The 15,517-nt window shown below is 45.2% G+C and overlaps 1 protein-coding gene across 2 annotated transcripts in view; it reads right to left on the reverse strand.

The window, feature by feature from the left end:
• The window catches only part of ephb3a (eph receptor B3a), a 36,328-nt gene extending 25,060 nt beyond the window's left edge, over window positions 1-11,268 (reverse strand). Inside the window, exons 1-3 of one of the 2 annotated variants that reach the window (XM_080487370.1) lie at window positions 10,742-11,268; window positions 4,314-4,378; window positions 1,415-2,087 (exon numbers count right to left, since the gene is read on the reverse strand). In XM_080487370.1, the coding sequence (XP_080343496.1) occupies window positions 1,415-2,087; window positions 4,314-4,378; window positions 10,742-10,805 (802 nt within the window). In that variant the 5' untranslated portion in view covers window positions 10,806-11,268. The remainder of the gene's footprint in view (window positions 1-1,414; window positions 2,088-4,313; window positions 4,379-10,741) is intronic. The other variant, XM_080487371.1, reaches the window with a different exon arrangement.
• Between the last annotated feature and the right edge of the window lie 4,249 nt (window positions 11,269-15,517).

Consider the following 15,517-nt stretch of genomic DNA (forward strand, 5'->3'; position numbering starts at 1 on the left):
GGCTGATATGGAGTCTTAAGGATAAACCTGCATAAGCCCAGACTAAAGAAGGATCCAGATAAAGGGGATTAGAGGCAAAAGGTCTGGCGCTATCAGCCTCCAGAGCCCCCCGTTTTTACTGTTTGCCACATTCCTGACCGCTGGTGTAAAAGTGGGGTCTCTGGCAAACATCTGTCGTGTCAGCGTGATGGCTCATAAAAAGCCAGTCAGCAAAATACAGAGAGAAAGACAAAGTGTGATTAACTGGTTTGGCTAAGTGGTCTTTTAGTTTAAACTCTTAACCACCCTAATTCCCAACAATGGCACTTTGAGGAAAAATCAGCACAGCTAATGGCTCCACAGCTGCAAAAAATGCCAAAGAATCTAAGATGAAAATGTACTTTATTCTCTCATAATTCACAGAGAACTTTAGGCTCTACAGTCTGATCTGATTTATTTTTCCTCCTTTTACACAGTGCGTCGTCATTTTCTTTTATTTGTTTGTTTTCCCCACTTCTTTTTGAGAGGGTGCTGAATCACCCTTCCTTCAATCCATTAACCCCTTTGAGAGGGCACAATGATTTTTCCTCTTTTCCTTCTATTGTCTCTCCTCGTCGTCTCCTCGTCGTCTCCTCTCCTCTCCTCTCCTCTCCTCTCCTCTCCTCTCCTCTCCTCTCCTCATGCAGCATTTGGCTGCGAGCGAGTGGCGGGACTGAGGTAAGAAATGAAATGTCTGAGTGATTAATGTTAGTGTGGCAGTGTTGGCTCACGTTGGTCTGAATGGTGTTAATGAGTGTGGCCGCCTGTAGATTAACTAACGGGAGGCCGTGGAGGAAATTACACTTCCTCATCGCAACCGCTGGCTGAAGCCCTGGAGAGCTTTTTATCAGGCATTGGCGGCAAGCTTTTAACCTTGAGCAGCCAAATGGCAACGAATGAGCTCTCCAGCACGTGTTAGACACCATTTCTCACGCCCAGGTGAGAGGAAGCTGCGCTGGTCTGTGTTTGACTCCTTGCAGCCTCCCTTCCTTTTCATTCTTCTGCTTTGAGCTGCTGTTTCTGCTCCATCTTTTGCGATTCACGCCTTTTAGCTCCCGCTATCTCTCCCCCTCTGTTCATATCACTCTTCCCTGGACTTCGTCTTTCCCTTCTATTATCTGCATTTTCCTCGTGCAAATCTATTGGCTCTCTGTTTTGTGCCTTTCCACTATCTTACTCTCTCTCTCTCTCTCTTCTGTCCCCCTCACACCATATTTGTATGCGGCTCCTTGCTGCAACACCTCATTAATTCATACTCTCCTCCACCCTCCTTCACCCCCTTTCAGGAGCCACACAATAAATGCAGAGAAGAGGGCACAGACTGAGGTGACTTGCACTAAGCATATAAAGGAGCTTTGGTTAAATAAAAGTCCAAATGTCTGTTAAATACACATACCCTGGCACTGAGTGCTGTCGGCAGAAGGTTCGAAGCCAGCCACGCAGGTGCAGGAGCCCACAGGAACCATCCACTCGCCGTCCCCGTTGCAGTAGAGCTTAAGAGGGACGGACACCTCCATGGCGTTGGTCACACAGGCTCCTGGAGCAATCACCAGGGAAGTAGCTTCCGCCCCTGTGGCGGTCTCAGGGAACACAGCAAAATTGGCGATGGTAGTGGAGCACTTCTTGAAGAAAACCCTGACTGAGATGAGAGACATGCAGGCTCCCAGGTCCTGGAAGGCCAGGTAGAAGCCGGCCTTGGAGAGAGGCCCAAAGCTGCGCACTTTGGTATTGATCCTTCCGGCCTCCAGCAGAGAGAAGCTCTCATCTGGGGCAATGGTATCCACCTTTACATAGGGGTTTTCCCTCCACAGTGGGCTGGTGTCTGTCGCCGTGTCCCCGTCTGACTCGTAGTAAAACAGATTAAAGGTCTCTTTGCAGGAGCCGGGGATATTGGGGATGCTGGCACAGTCGCGGACGGAGAACTTGAGCTCCACGTAAACTCGCAGCACACCCTTTCGGGGGATGAAATCAGTCCTCAGCCAGTTGTTCTGGTTGGGTTGTCGGACATTACACACCTGGTAGGTTCTGATTGGGCTCATGGAGTCATCATAGCCGCTGACCTCCTCCCACTGCGCAAAACAAAAAACAGTGAAACACACTAAGAACAGAAGAGATAAAGAGAAACTGATGCTTGAATGCACCACGGACAACTGATGAAGACAGAAATGGGTTTAAGAATTAAATGAGGACAACTTTTTTATTGATTATCTAATCATACGTATTCATATTGCAAAAACAGTTCTACTTCTCATTCAGCAATGACGGATCCACAACAGAAGCTCACTGTTAATTAATACTAACACATGTTAAACGCAGTGAATCCCAATGCAGACCATTGAAGCGGAGAGGATCTTCAAAACAGCAACGTCTGGTGCGAGCAGATTACAAAACCACAGCACATGCACACGGACACACATCCGTGCATTGTGTTGTGTACTCGTGGCCTGTGAGGAATAATTCGCTGCTAAAACGCTTCTAATTGCATGAATCATTCAGAAAATTCCAATCATTATGGACTATTAATAGAAGACATTTTTCCCATTAAAACACATTTCACGCATTACGACTGTTTGGTTCTGATGTCGATCAGGAGCTGGAGGTTTGGAGGAAAAAAAAAAAAAAAAGGGACATTTTGCAGCTCGGATCATCACAAATGCATTAGTCATGGAGCTTTATCAAAGTCTACCTTCAGTGGCTATTAAACAAACTGCAGACACCCTCATAGGAAGAACATCTCTATCTGTTGCAATGTGATCCAAACAGCCCCAAGAGGAGATTTGGTCTCTATAACACATAAATTTGTTATCTGTAAAAGCATATCTATAATGCAAACAGGGAGTTATTTATTAAAACAGCCATCTAAACGCAATGCTTTCAGCGTGATTGCACCATAGCGGCACTCCTGAGCACTTCAGGTTACGTAGGCTATATCATGGACAGTATATCCTCTCGTGCCTACACGTAAAGCACGAGTGCAGATATTTGCATCTCCTGTCGTTTATATACCTGCCAGACTGATATCTTTTAATAGCTTGAAGCTCTGGAAATAGTGATTTAAGTACAAATAAGACATGAAGAGTCCTTATGTGTTTACGTATGACAAATTAGGATAATGCAAAGTGTTATGGTATATTGTTAACAGTGGTGTTTGTATGTGGTTACTAACATTAGAAGCTCTGATAAATGGTGGCATCGGTCAATAAATTTAGTCCATTAGGAAATAACCTTGTGAGGAGTCAATCTTTTTTTGATTTTTCTTTCCTAATTCCCCATTGGACTGAATGCTTCGTTTCCATAACAAATGAGCCTCCAAGAAATTGATTATTTCAACTGGAAGAAAATAATGCATAACTCATCTCACGTCTCTGAGCTCCTATGCAATTTATTCCCAAACGATGAGCCCACGAGTCAGCATTAGATGTCGTAAATCACCGGCAACACGTTGATGCACTACCTGACAAATATGATAATTGCTGGCCCCTGAACGTATGGGCTTGTCAGGCATGAGGAGAGGGGCTGCCTCGCCAGTTGTGACATATGACTTCATGGGTGCTAGGACATTTAGAGCCGGCCCTTGTAGGCAAGGGAAGGAGCCGGGGCTGCCGAGGATCGTTTCCATGGAAACCCACCATTTCCATTGACTGACTTTGCGCTCACGTAGCGAAGACAAATTACACTGGCCGGGTGTGGGGGAGGTCTGTCAGGCTGTTAGCCCTGGGGTCAAATTCATGTTGTTTTATTTTCTCACAATTCCTATAGGGGGTATCAGCCAAAAACCTTAATTTCGGCCTGTAATGCGCTTATGGGCCCATATTATAAAAGACACAGACACATGCTTGCAATTATCAGGCCCTCTATCCTGGGGAGACATGCAAGGTAAAGCCTACCTAATAGTCCTCACACGCTGTGGGGTTTTGCCTCATGTTGCTGCATGTTTGCCCATTCGTATGTTTAGAGTACAATTTGCAGGGATTTGACGCACTCCGTCAAGCTTTTTAACACGGTCTAAATACTGAAATCTTTGATTTCTTCCACACAGTGTCACACAGTGTGGTTCTCATTGGCTTTATGGTATCTAAGAAAGCAAACATACACTGCAAAAACAAAGATATAAAACAGCAGGAGGTGTGCTGTTCAAGGCAGACTGGGCTCTATTAACAAGCAAATGGAACAAATGCTGTTAAAGAGTTCTGAGAAAGAGAGAGAGAGAGAGAGAGAGAGAGAGAGAGAGAGAGAGAGAGAGAGAGAGAGAGAGAGAACACACAAAAACTAAACATAAGCGCACATTAACTCACCCCACTCTCTGGGAATGTGGTCCAAGCCAGCTCTGTGGTAGCCCACCGACTGTCCATAAGGGTTTCTGCAAATTAAGAGTAGGAGGAAGGTTCACAAACTGGAATTAAACGGTGTGAGGAAAGAAAACCCAAATTGTTGCACAGCATTAAGGACCACACATGAGTTCCCTGTGCTCAACAAAGGAGCCAGGTAAAACTTGCACTCGCTCTCTTTTATAACCCTCCACCTACATACGCTCAGTTTATGAAAGAGCTGACAATGGTGGCATATCTCTGAAGTCGGCTAATTAAGGCTTTCTCTGTCAGTGTGTTTTGGCACAAATGCACTTCTTTCAATATTCATTTGTGGGACTAAGAACAAAGCATCATCCTGGATGCCTTCAGAGGGAACTATTCTCTTGACTCCCGTCTGCTTCTGAGGGGTCGCATAAGCACAATGACGTTGATTATGTCACGCTCGCTGCGTCGCTCAACTCAGATTTGTCAGATGCGAGTCAAGACGTGATCCGAGCAGATGTTTTCCTCACCTGGCTGTTCACAGGGAGGAGGTGAGAGCGAGGCACACAATCAGAGGACATGCGGGGAATAAACAAGGATCAATGAGCGCTGGAGTCACACTACTGTCAGTCAGGTGTCGCCTGAGAGGTGGTCCGGCAAGATCCTCACACCTCAGAGGAACTCGGCCCTCGCCAGGTTCTCAATATGCAGCTGTGGCCACGCTGGCTCACATTGTCCTGTTGTTGTTTGCACGCAATTACTGAAACAATTACACTTTCTTCGCGGAGACTCAACGACACGACGCCTGCTGTGCACCATTTGCTCACAAGTTGTTGATAACGGCGCCAAATGAGGGTGTGAGAGGCTAAAACAAATAGCGTGTCCTGTGCAGAAGAAACATGGCTTTGTTCTGGTGGCGGGCTGAAGACAGTGCAGTTACAGTACACCGTGTCCTTGGTTTTTCTGTGCATCAATATTCTGAATAGTCTGATTACACAGAGAGATCAGGCGTCCATCTGTAGCTGCTGAACCAGAGGTATGAGCGGTGTTTACAGTGTGTGCTGTGTGTTCATTAAACAAACCCCAGCGACTTTTCTCCTTTTCACAGGCTTTGAGATAAGGAACAGAGATCGGTCCATTCAACAGGATAGATCACTAGATATCCACGCTAAATTGCTTTGCTCTGTTGTTTAACCGCGTGCCACAGAGATTCAAGGATGAAGAAAGACACAGGTGCAACCGAGACTCAAGGCACACAGATGATCCACTCATGTGGTCATGTTCACGTCACAAGACCGACAGCAAGTAATCCGACTTCCGAGTTCTTAGTTTGCATGCAACTTGTGTGTAAATGGAAACAGTTGATCACTACTGTTGTGTGTGTGTTGTAAAAAAAACAACAACAAAAAAAAACACAATGTGTAAAATCCCCTTTAAGAAATGACAAGTTTATGCTGTGAAACTTAATTCGTTCCTCGTTTTCTCAAAAGAGCATGCAAAGTAACCTTTGAACGTCTATTTATAAGAACGTCTTTGCAGCTAAATGAATTAAAATGCTCTCCAAGTTTCTTTTTTGAACTGTTGTTAATCAGTACAATTTCTAAAAGGATACTTGAAAATTGTGGAAAATACAAACTCCAGCTGAACCGTGGAGATAACGGTTCAGAGTTCTACCAAATGGCAAATTAAAGAAAAATGCTAATTAAATTATTGTATGTTGTACTAATACCTTTTATGTTGTTAATATTGAAATTTGCTATTAGAGCATCTACCTATTCCACTTTCCAGGGGAGTCATTCCATTCGCTTGATAAGCCATTAGGCAGGTGATGATGAAAAACTGAGATACAACAGCAGCGTTTTCCTGAAGGAAATGTTGCCTTTTTACATTTTCTGCAAACCTCAGAGTTGCTGAACGTTAACATTTGGAGGCTGTAACCACCCATTCATTTAATGGCCCTCTTTCATGCAGCCAGTTTGTTTCAAGGCTGCTGCACCTTTGCTACGCCCCTCCGTCTGTGTGAACGACGCGGCGGTGGGATACGGGAGGGGGTCATGTCATTCCACCTGAGGTGCTGGTTGTAACGGAGGTGCAACAGACGTGAACAAGTGAGCTGGCACAGCAGGAGTGCGAACACACACACACACACACACGTGTGTGCGCACACACACACACACACACACATACATGCGTACACACACACACACACACACACACACACACACACACACACACACACACACACACACACACACACACACACACACACACACACACACACACACACACACACACACACACACACACACACACACACAAATCACACCTATTTTACGACTGTCTTGTAGGAAGTCACTGGCTGAAATCAGGCACAGAGGAGCCCTAGCTTGGTTTAGAAGGTTGGTGAAGCAGGATAAAATTGTTCATGTGCAGAAGTGGACGGACTGATTTCACCAGAATGCAACCTCTGGTGTCCGCCGTGAACACCGCCGTAAATATGAGAGGAACGGTGGGAGAAAAAAAAAAAAACACATAACAGAGACAAAGGGAATGGATGATGAAGTCTTGCAGACCTTCAAACTCTGATGTCCTTTTCTCTCTTAAAGGTTGAATCAGTTTACCTTCTCATGACTTGTTTTAAAGTTAAGTCCTCATCTTGAGTGAAACCAGTTCGTTTGCTCCCTCAACCCTCATCAAAGTCAAAAGGATCTCCAAGCATGATTCATGATGATTTAATCATTAATGTCTCATGAATTCCTATTGCTCAACATTGTGAACCGATCAAGTCTCTACAAGTTCATGTTGATTAGTTAATGCTTGATGGACCATCAAAGCTCTGAAAGCTCGTTTCTGTGAAACTGGATTCCAGCTAATTTGGTGGCATACATATTAATGTATGATGTAACTACAAATTAAACATCATTAAATGATGATTCATTAGGCGTTCGCTAATCACATAAACTCGATTATTTCTTTAAGGGGAGCCAAAGGAATCATACATTGGTTTAGCTTGTGATTAGCAGGCTTTGATGGGATTCCTTTAATGTACACATGACAATGTTTTAAAGAAGGGAGAAGTGGGCCCAACGTTTAAAGTAAACAAATCAAAAGGGCTTCAAAAGGTAAAAGTCTTTGAATTTAAAAGGGCATAAATGGCTGCATCCAATTTCTTCAACAATAGAAATCCCATTTACCGGCAGGTTATTGAATAAGCATTGCATAAAATTGATGCACATTTATATTTGGAGCTTTAAATACAAAAGCCGGGCTGTTATTCGTTTATAAAAGCACTCCGAGTCTTGCATATTTGTATGTGGAAAGGCCTGAGCGACAGCAGTTAATAACTTCAGTTGTCGAGCTCAAATTCGCGTTTGTGAACAAGGTTGTTTTACTGATTAGCACGACTTGAGCCAGAGAGGAGGAACTAATCAGTGAAATCAGCGACTGTTGTCTTCGCTTGGCTACACTCGGCCCGCAGCGGCACACAGCTGAGTGAATACTCTTGGACTGCGAGCTGCTGATCCACAGATTCAGTCCCGTCCCTGGAGTGTCTGATCCGGTGCGTCGGCCCTTCTTCCTCCCGTCTCCCGGCGCCCGCAGGCAAAACAGACTGAATCACTCACAACTCATCTCGCCGCAGACCTGAGCCTCTTTAAACAGGCTTCACCTCACACCGCGCACATGCCAGGGGCAGTGGGGTGACCAGCCTGCATCTGTAAAGGCTGGGCTCAAGCCCCCGTGTAAGCAGATTTGCACCCCGATGAAGCTGGATACCAAAGCCATAGCAGATGTAGGGGTGGACCTCTGACCTCCCCGTGGAGCGAGGGAGGGAGTATTTGTCTACAAAGATTTTTGAAGAATCACGGCGTCTTTATGAAAACTATTCTTAGCAGGCAGAGGAGAGGATAACACTGTAGCTCCCCGAGGTTAACATCTGAGTCCCAGCTCATGTGTTGCTCTGAAACAGTAAAAATGCAGCATGAAGAAGGTTTGCGTCTGCCAACAACTCTCCTCAGCAAAGTGTTACCGTTAAACTCCCAGAAACCCGTTCAGGTTGAAAAAGATCCCATTTGTTCCACAGTTCTCCCCCCTTCCTGTGAAATTTACAATGCCTCTGAGATGGCCTAACTGCTATTACTCAAATCCAGACCCCCCCCCCCCATAAAACTGCTGCAGCAGTGGAGTCATTCTGCCCCTTGGGGTAAGAAAACAATGCTTCAGTGGGAACTTTAGAGCATCACCACCCATGGCATTTATCCCCCCCCCCCGCCCCCGCCCCATCGCCTGCCGGAGTCCAAATGCCACACAACTCTGCATTCTCAGTGCGCTACAGGAGCGCACACATGCTAATGTTTTATTCACTTTGTGAGAGCGGGTGCATCATGAAAGGCAGGCCTCCCCTTGTACAACGTTGACACTCGCTGCCAACAAGCAAACATATGAAATATTAACAGCTCAAACATCATCATCGGCGATCGTAGGATGATCAAATGCGTGGCTATGAATAGGTGTTGAAAAACTCGGGGTCCTGGGCTCCTTCGGGGCGAGGCTTCATTTGGATTTGGGGGCTTGTTTCTCTCTCTCTCTGCAGACTGACTATCACTGGAATAGTTCGGCGTGATGCTCAGTTTGATGCCTGATGAGCAGTTTCCGAACAAGTCAAGCTGACCTAATTCAATTTCTCTTCAGGGCTGCTTACATCTGCTTTCACGGGTCAGCAAATAATTATTCCTGTTGATATCCTGATGTAAATAAAGCAGGAAAACATGAATGAATCTGTGTGATCATATAGGGAACTCTCCCGGAAACGTGCTAATGAATGTTTTTAAAATAAATCACACATATACATCGTGCAGATTGCCTTATAAAATGCCTTTATCAATCTCTTTTACGAGCTTTTAAAATAGGAGGACAGTAAACGTTGACTGTAAATGAGAGTATTACAACATTAAAACGTCACAATTGCTGAGGTTTTTTTTTTTTTTTACTGCAGTGTGATGGTGAGATCTGGAGATAAGTCATCACTGTAGATTTTGTAAATAAGCACACAAACCAAGTTGCGTTCCAGCTTGCACCATCCATGCGCAAACACTTGCCAGACTGAAATAAATAAATAAGTAAATAAAATCCCAGATTCAAGCCATGAGCCATGTGTTGAAATCCACTCAGTAAGCGGCTAAATGACAGGACATGGAAGTTGAACAAAAAAAAATTTAATTAAACAACAACCCTAAAACCTTCCATTCCCACCTCATTTCAACCCGTCCGCCGATCTGCCCTTCATGTTTATCCTCAGAGGACAAATATTAGTTAACCCCTGAGCTTTGAGTAACAGTTAGTGGTCGGGCTGTGGAAGCGGGGCTGATCGTCTCACCGTGAGAGCCCGCTGGGACTTGGGAGTGCTGCTGCCGCTGCATTGATTTACTTGCTGACACCAGAATTGATGAGGGATCAGGCTGGCCACGGTCCAGGAGAGGCAGATTGGACGGGGAGGGAAAAAAAGGGGGAGGCAAAGCAGAGAAATGTTGCCACAGCTCAGAGAGGAAAGGAGCAGCGGGGTGGGCAAGGGTGGGCTTCTCCCAGGAGCCACTCTCCCCTGTTGATGGAGAGCGCTTCGGGGGCTGCAGCATACTTGTTAAGCCATTGACCTTTAATTCACACTTGTCATCTAATATGTTTCACATGCATGTCCCTGTGGCGCGTCAGGGGCCGAGATTGATCCGCTCCGCGCTGTTTAAGCATCCACAGCGCTGACTGGTGCCTTGAACCCAACAGCCAGTGTAGACGAGGATCATATGAGGAGTCGTGTGGCTCTTATTTTACAGTGGCGGCGAGAGGGGCGCCCCTCCTGTACTGCCTCCATGGTGAGAGCTCTCCAGTGGGGAGGGAAGGTGGGGCAGGTGGGCATCCTCACTGGGCTTGTGGGTGTGACAACAAGGACAATAGCAACAGGGCAGTCCTTCAGCCGCAATGGAAACACTGGGATGTCATCACACACACAAACCAAACACACCACACACAGAGGGACTGGGGCGAGCTGATACATGTGTACATGGATTACAGTCAGAGCTTAGATTGATACTCAGCACAATAGACCATTGAACACTGCGCTTAAATTAACAGCTTTAATTAAAGCAAACATGAATAGAGTCTGGCAGAGCTCATTCATCCTATGGAGACAGCAAACATTAATGTTGTGGCATTGAAACTGGTGGGATGGTCTGACCTCATTGTAATTCAGATTTCAAAAGAAAAAATAAAACCACACACACACGCACTACCTTCTCCTACTCGGTTTTTCCTTGTGGTGATTCTAATTATTCTGGCAGGTAGAAGCGTGCGTTATTGTCAGATGTTATTGGATGAGCCATTCAGCCCATTGTTCATCCGCGGGAGACAAAAGTAATGAGAGACAAAATGTAACGACGTACCTTCTACAGCCAGGACCGCGGGGACAACGAGGCTGCACACCCACAGCAAGTAATCCATTGTCATAAAACAGGCGTTTGCAACATGAATAAAGGTGTGTAGACTGGAGCCCCTCGGATGGACGGATGGATGGACGGAGACTCAAACACGGAGCACCGCAGCGGAGCTTTTTGTTCCCCTCCCGGTTCTCATGCCTTCAGTGGTGAAGAGGGCTCCCGCCGCCCCGCGCGGCACCAATCCCCCAAACCGAGCGTCTGCTCCTCCTTTATTCCCGAGGAGCTGTCAATGCGATGCTACCGGAGCGCGACACTGCGAACCTTTCCCCAGTCCCATTCTCTTTATGTGACTTTATCCAGCCGCTGTCCAGGGGCGCATCTCCGGGCTGCTGCGCTCCCGCAGCGGAGGATGGAGAGCCGGGGAGAGGAGAGAGGCGCCCGCCGAGGATTCACACCAAACTCCGGCTGGCTGTTGCTCCTCGGCGAGGGACGTGCATTGTGCGTCGGAATGGCAACAGTGGGACAGAGACACCGAGGGGGTGCGGGGGGTCCCAGCAGCGTCAAGACACACGGCAACACATCCAACTTCCGGACTGGACCTTCACAATAACGACATGTCTTCTTCTTCTTCTGCTTCTTCTTCTTCTTCTTCTTCTTGATTTTTTTTTGATAATAAACTTTAAATGCCCCCTTCTCTATTCTAATATTTCACATATATAAAATGTTCAAATACTTTCTAATCAAATGACAGCAACTCATGTATACATGTTAAAGATAGATAGATAGATAGATAGATAGATAGATAGATAGAAGGTGATTTAAACTCACCATACGCTATTGTTTATATCAATCCTCTTTCTAGGATCTAGGATGTGACACTAGGGCTGATGGGGTCAAAGGTCTTGTTCAGTGACCCACAGGTGATCTATTCGCTGTTTGATTCAAACCTGTAACAATCTAACTCACAACAATTGCTCAAATAACCACTCCAAAGTATGCATAAGAGCATCTGTGTGATCACAACCTGTTGAAGCTGATTCGCAAACACCAGCAGAAGACTGGATTTCACTCCTGAAACTGAGGCTACGGTTCACACAGGCTCTCCAGAACTGACCAAGAGCAGATTGGAAATAAAACATTGTCTTGTCTGATAAGTCTCAATTTCTGCTGCCGCATTCAGATGGTAGGGTTCGAATTTGGCGTGAACAAAATTAAAGCATGGATCGATCCAGTCTGGTGTCGACTGTTCAGGCTGCTCTTGTCAGCTCATGTCCAAAACATTTTGGCCCAACCTCTCTTGTCTTATCTTTAAACTGCTCAATGTTTGTTGTTCCTGTCATTTAATTCTCTCTTTCTACTTTGTTCAATTAACTTGGGAATTAGTATGCATTTAGTCTGTTTATGTATCAACTTGTGACTAAACCTTTGTTTCAGATTGACAATTTAAAAAGCTGGCAAATAAAATTTTAAAAATTCAGTTTAAACATTTTTTTCTGCTGCTTTAGCACTGCCCTTGTCAAAGAATTGAATACAAAAACAAAAACCATAAACCAATAAGGTATAGTTATAAAAGATAAATAAATGATGAAAACGGGCAGAAGAGGCAACGTTCTTATTTTCACCGAGATATGTTTCTGTTTTTGTTGCTAAATATTTGATGACAGTTGGAATATTTATATCACATACCCAGTTATTATCCAATTATTTTAAAGGTACATTTTTGGATAGTAGGATAACTTAGGTATTGTTGAAGAAGCTTTTTTGTTGAAGAAGCTTTCATCCCTGATGGAGACCGTCTCCCACCCCCTACATGGTACCGTCACATCACTGGGCAGCTCCTTCAGTGACAGGCTTCGCCACCCGCGGTGTCTGAAGGAGAGATACCGCCGGTCCTCCCTCCCTGCTGCAGTCAGACTCTTCAACCAAGCCTGCTCCCAGTAGACCACTGCACACCACCACCGGACAATATCACTCCACTCCAACTGGGCAATAAGTGGTGCTATAACTATAATAATCTATAAGAACGTATTTACTATGTAAAATACATCCACCCCCCATATTCTGTACATGTCCTCACTTATAGGCACCGTGTGCATATTTTTCTATTATATTGTATTTTTATCTGCTTTCTTTTTTAGTTCCTGCTATGTGTGCTTCTTTCTCTGTACTACCCTGCTGTACCACTGCTAATTTCTCCACATGCGAGATAAATAAAGGGATATCTTATCTTATCTTATCTTATCAGATTACTGTATATCAATACATATCTGAAGTGGAGTCTAAAATTCAATATCCACCAAATTCCTGTTAAAAAATTTATATTGACAGCTGTAGCTTTCTAAGTAAGAATAAGAATGGAAACCATAATGAGCAGTAGAGAGTGAAAGGTGAGTCACACTTCTTGGAACTCATCAGTAAGTGTGTAAGGAACTGGAAATGACCCGATCCCCATCATTGATGTGACAGCAGCTCGCTTTCATCCCTTGATGTCAGTCACTGATGCTGTCGAGCTCCACATAAGACAACTCATTTTTAATTCATGCCTCATTATCACTTCCATCAAACGGCTCGAGCCGTAGCACTTATTGTGAAGGGAGACCCTCGCAGCTTCCTGCGCGCTCCTCAATGCTTTCCAGTGTTTTTACGCAGCAGGTGAGGGGGAGGGGGCGCGTGGAGAACAGGCGAGTGAGGAGGTGGGAGGAGGAGGAGAAGGAGGAGGAGGAGGAGGAAGGTTGGTTGGTTGGTTGGCTTGTTTGTCGGTGCTTGAAGCGGTCACCAGCAGCCCGCCCAGCTCCGTGTGTCCGTGCAGGCAGCAGCTCTGCCCGGCCCGGGCGCCGCGCCGCGCCGCGCTTCTGCGCGCCGCAAAACGCGGATCAATGGTGGCATTAAATGGACTGTGGTCGCATCGGTGGAGAACGTCAATACGAGCTTTGATAACAATGGATAGACAGCGCCTCCCGCGGGTTATCGAGTGGCCTTTGAGGCTGATACGGCATAATAAACATCTGTGACGAGTTACACTTGTGATTTTAACACAACCAGGGATTTTACTTTGGCTCATCAGAATTGTGCGCACACAATATTAATCATAACAAAGAGCCCACTTGATCAATTTCACTATGATTATAGTATAATTTCACAAACTATAAAACCTCAAATGTAAAGAAATTAATAAAGATATTAAGTATAACTTGAAGGACAATTCATTCGTTATTCATTCTGATGCATTTTGATGACATTTGAACCCCCACAATAAGTATAATCACCTAAAAGTATGTTTTCACTCTCGTTATGTTGGGTGCGAACCAATACATGCGCCAAGCTATGATTTAAAGTATCTCTACTGCATAAAAAGACTACTATGTATGCAATCCTTGACTCTACTGAGTATGATGAGGAAAGATAACATATTAAAGAAGAACTTAGGATGACTGGAGTTCAGGAGCTCAGTATTAAAACTTTAATGAACCTGCATAAATTTATGGGTGTTTATAGGAGGCTGATGAGGGAGGAACATGTAGGACATGATCCCCCAAAAAAGTCCAAGTTCTGAAAGCTTTTTAAGTGCATAAACTTAAGATTTCGGAGTCGACTTGCTTCTTTAATTGCTTTGAGTTCTGCTTATTTGTTGGGCTTTGCAGGGTAGAATTGCATATATATTCATATATATAGTGATTTCCTTTGAGAGAGTGGAGTGGGGATTATGAAAGGAGATATAGTTTACTACTCATCAAAGTGATATCTTAGCACCAAAGCAGTGTCTTGACAGACTGCCGACCCTCATTAGTTCATGTCATACTTTGACCTTTTGCAGACTCTGTCTTGCGCTCTCTCCCTTTACGCCCTTTTATACCAGTCCCACCCGCTCTTTTGTCCCCTGACGGGCTCCGGCGGAGAGAGTGTATGTGTGTGTGCTGGCTGGTGGTGGCTCTCAGCTCAGGGACAAGGCTCCCCTTCACACCGCTAATTCATCCGTCTGTGTGCCTCAGCTCCCACTGCTACACCACCTCCTCCCTCCCACCCTGCAAAGGAACACACACATACAAAGTTTCCTCCCAGAAGTCCCTCTGTGCTGAAGACTTAAGAACCCCCCCCCCCACCACCTCCACCACCACCAAAACTTCACATACCCACCACTTCCAAACAGACCCCCTATCACCTCCACCCTGCTAAGTCTCTTTTGTCCCTCCAGCTTTGTGTACTAATTAACTACAGTTCAGTTCCCAGCAGGCTTGGGTCAGCTTTCCCCACTGGATCCTCTGATGGACAACTCTTCTTAACAAGTTAGATTCACACTAAAAAAAGAGCGAGAAGAAGACGGTTCATGACCGCATGCGTCATGCATGACTGATGTAAATAATGCCGTGTGACAGTCGGGTTCAGTCTCTGCTCTTTTTAATGGATCCTTAGTAAATGTCCCCTATCAGCCGAGGACTGTTTGTTTGCACGTGTTTTGTAAGTGTTTTTGGAGAGAATTTACAACAGTGAATTTGATTTCGAGCTTTGCAATAGTCCTTGAATTCAGTCTCAAATTTCCTGGCAAGCTCAATTTCACCAAAAGGGTTTGTAGTTTGTGAAAAGTTATTTGCTTTTGTTCTTTGGGTAAAGAAAATGGTCTGGCTGTTTCTGTCAGACTGGTAAAGGGCCGACGCACTCCATGTGCACTGTATTTTCAGGTGTTGTCTCTGAGCAACCCCCCCCCCCCCCCTCCTTCTGACATGATGAACTGGCAGTCAAATCCGCAGCTTTACAGTTGCTGGCTGGACTGGGATTGTGCGTGCT

This window comes from Lipophrys pholis, assembly GCF_963383615.2.
Source record: "Lipophrys pholis genome assembly, chromosome: 1".
In the NCBI taxonomy this organism is placed as follows: domain Eukaryota; kingdom Metazoa; phylum Chordata; class Actinopteri; order Blenniiformes; family Blenniidae; genus Lipophrys; species Lipophrys pholis.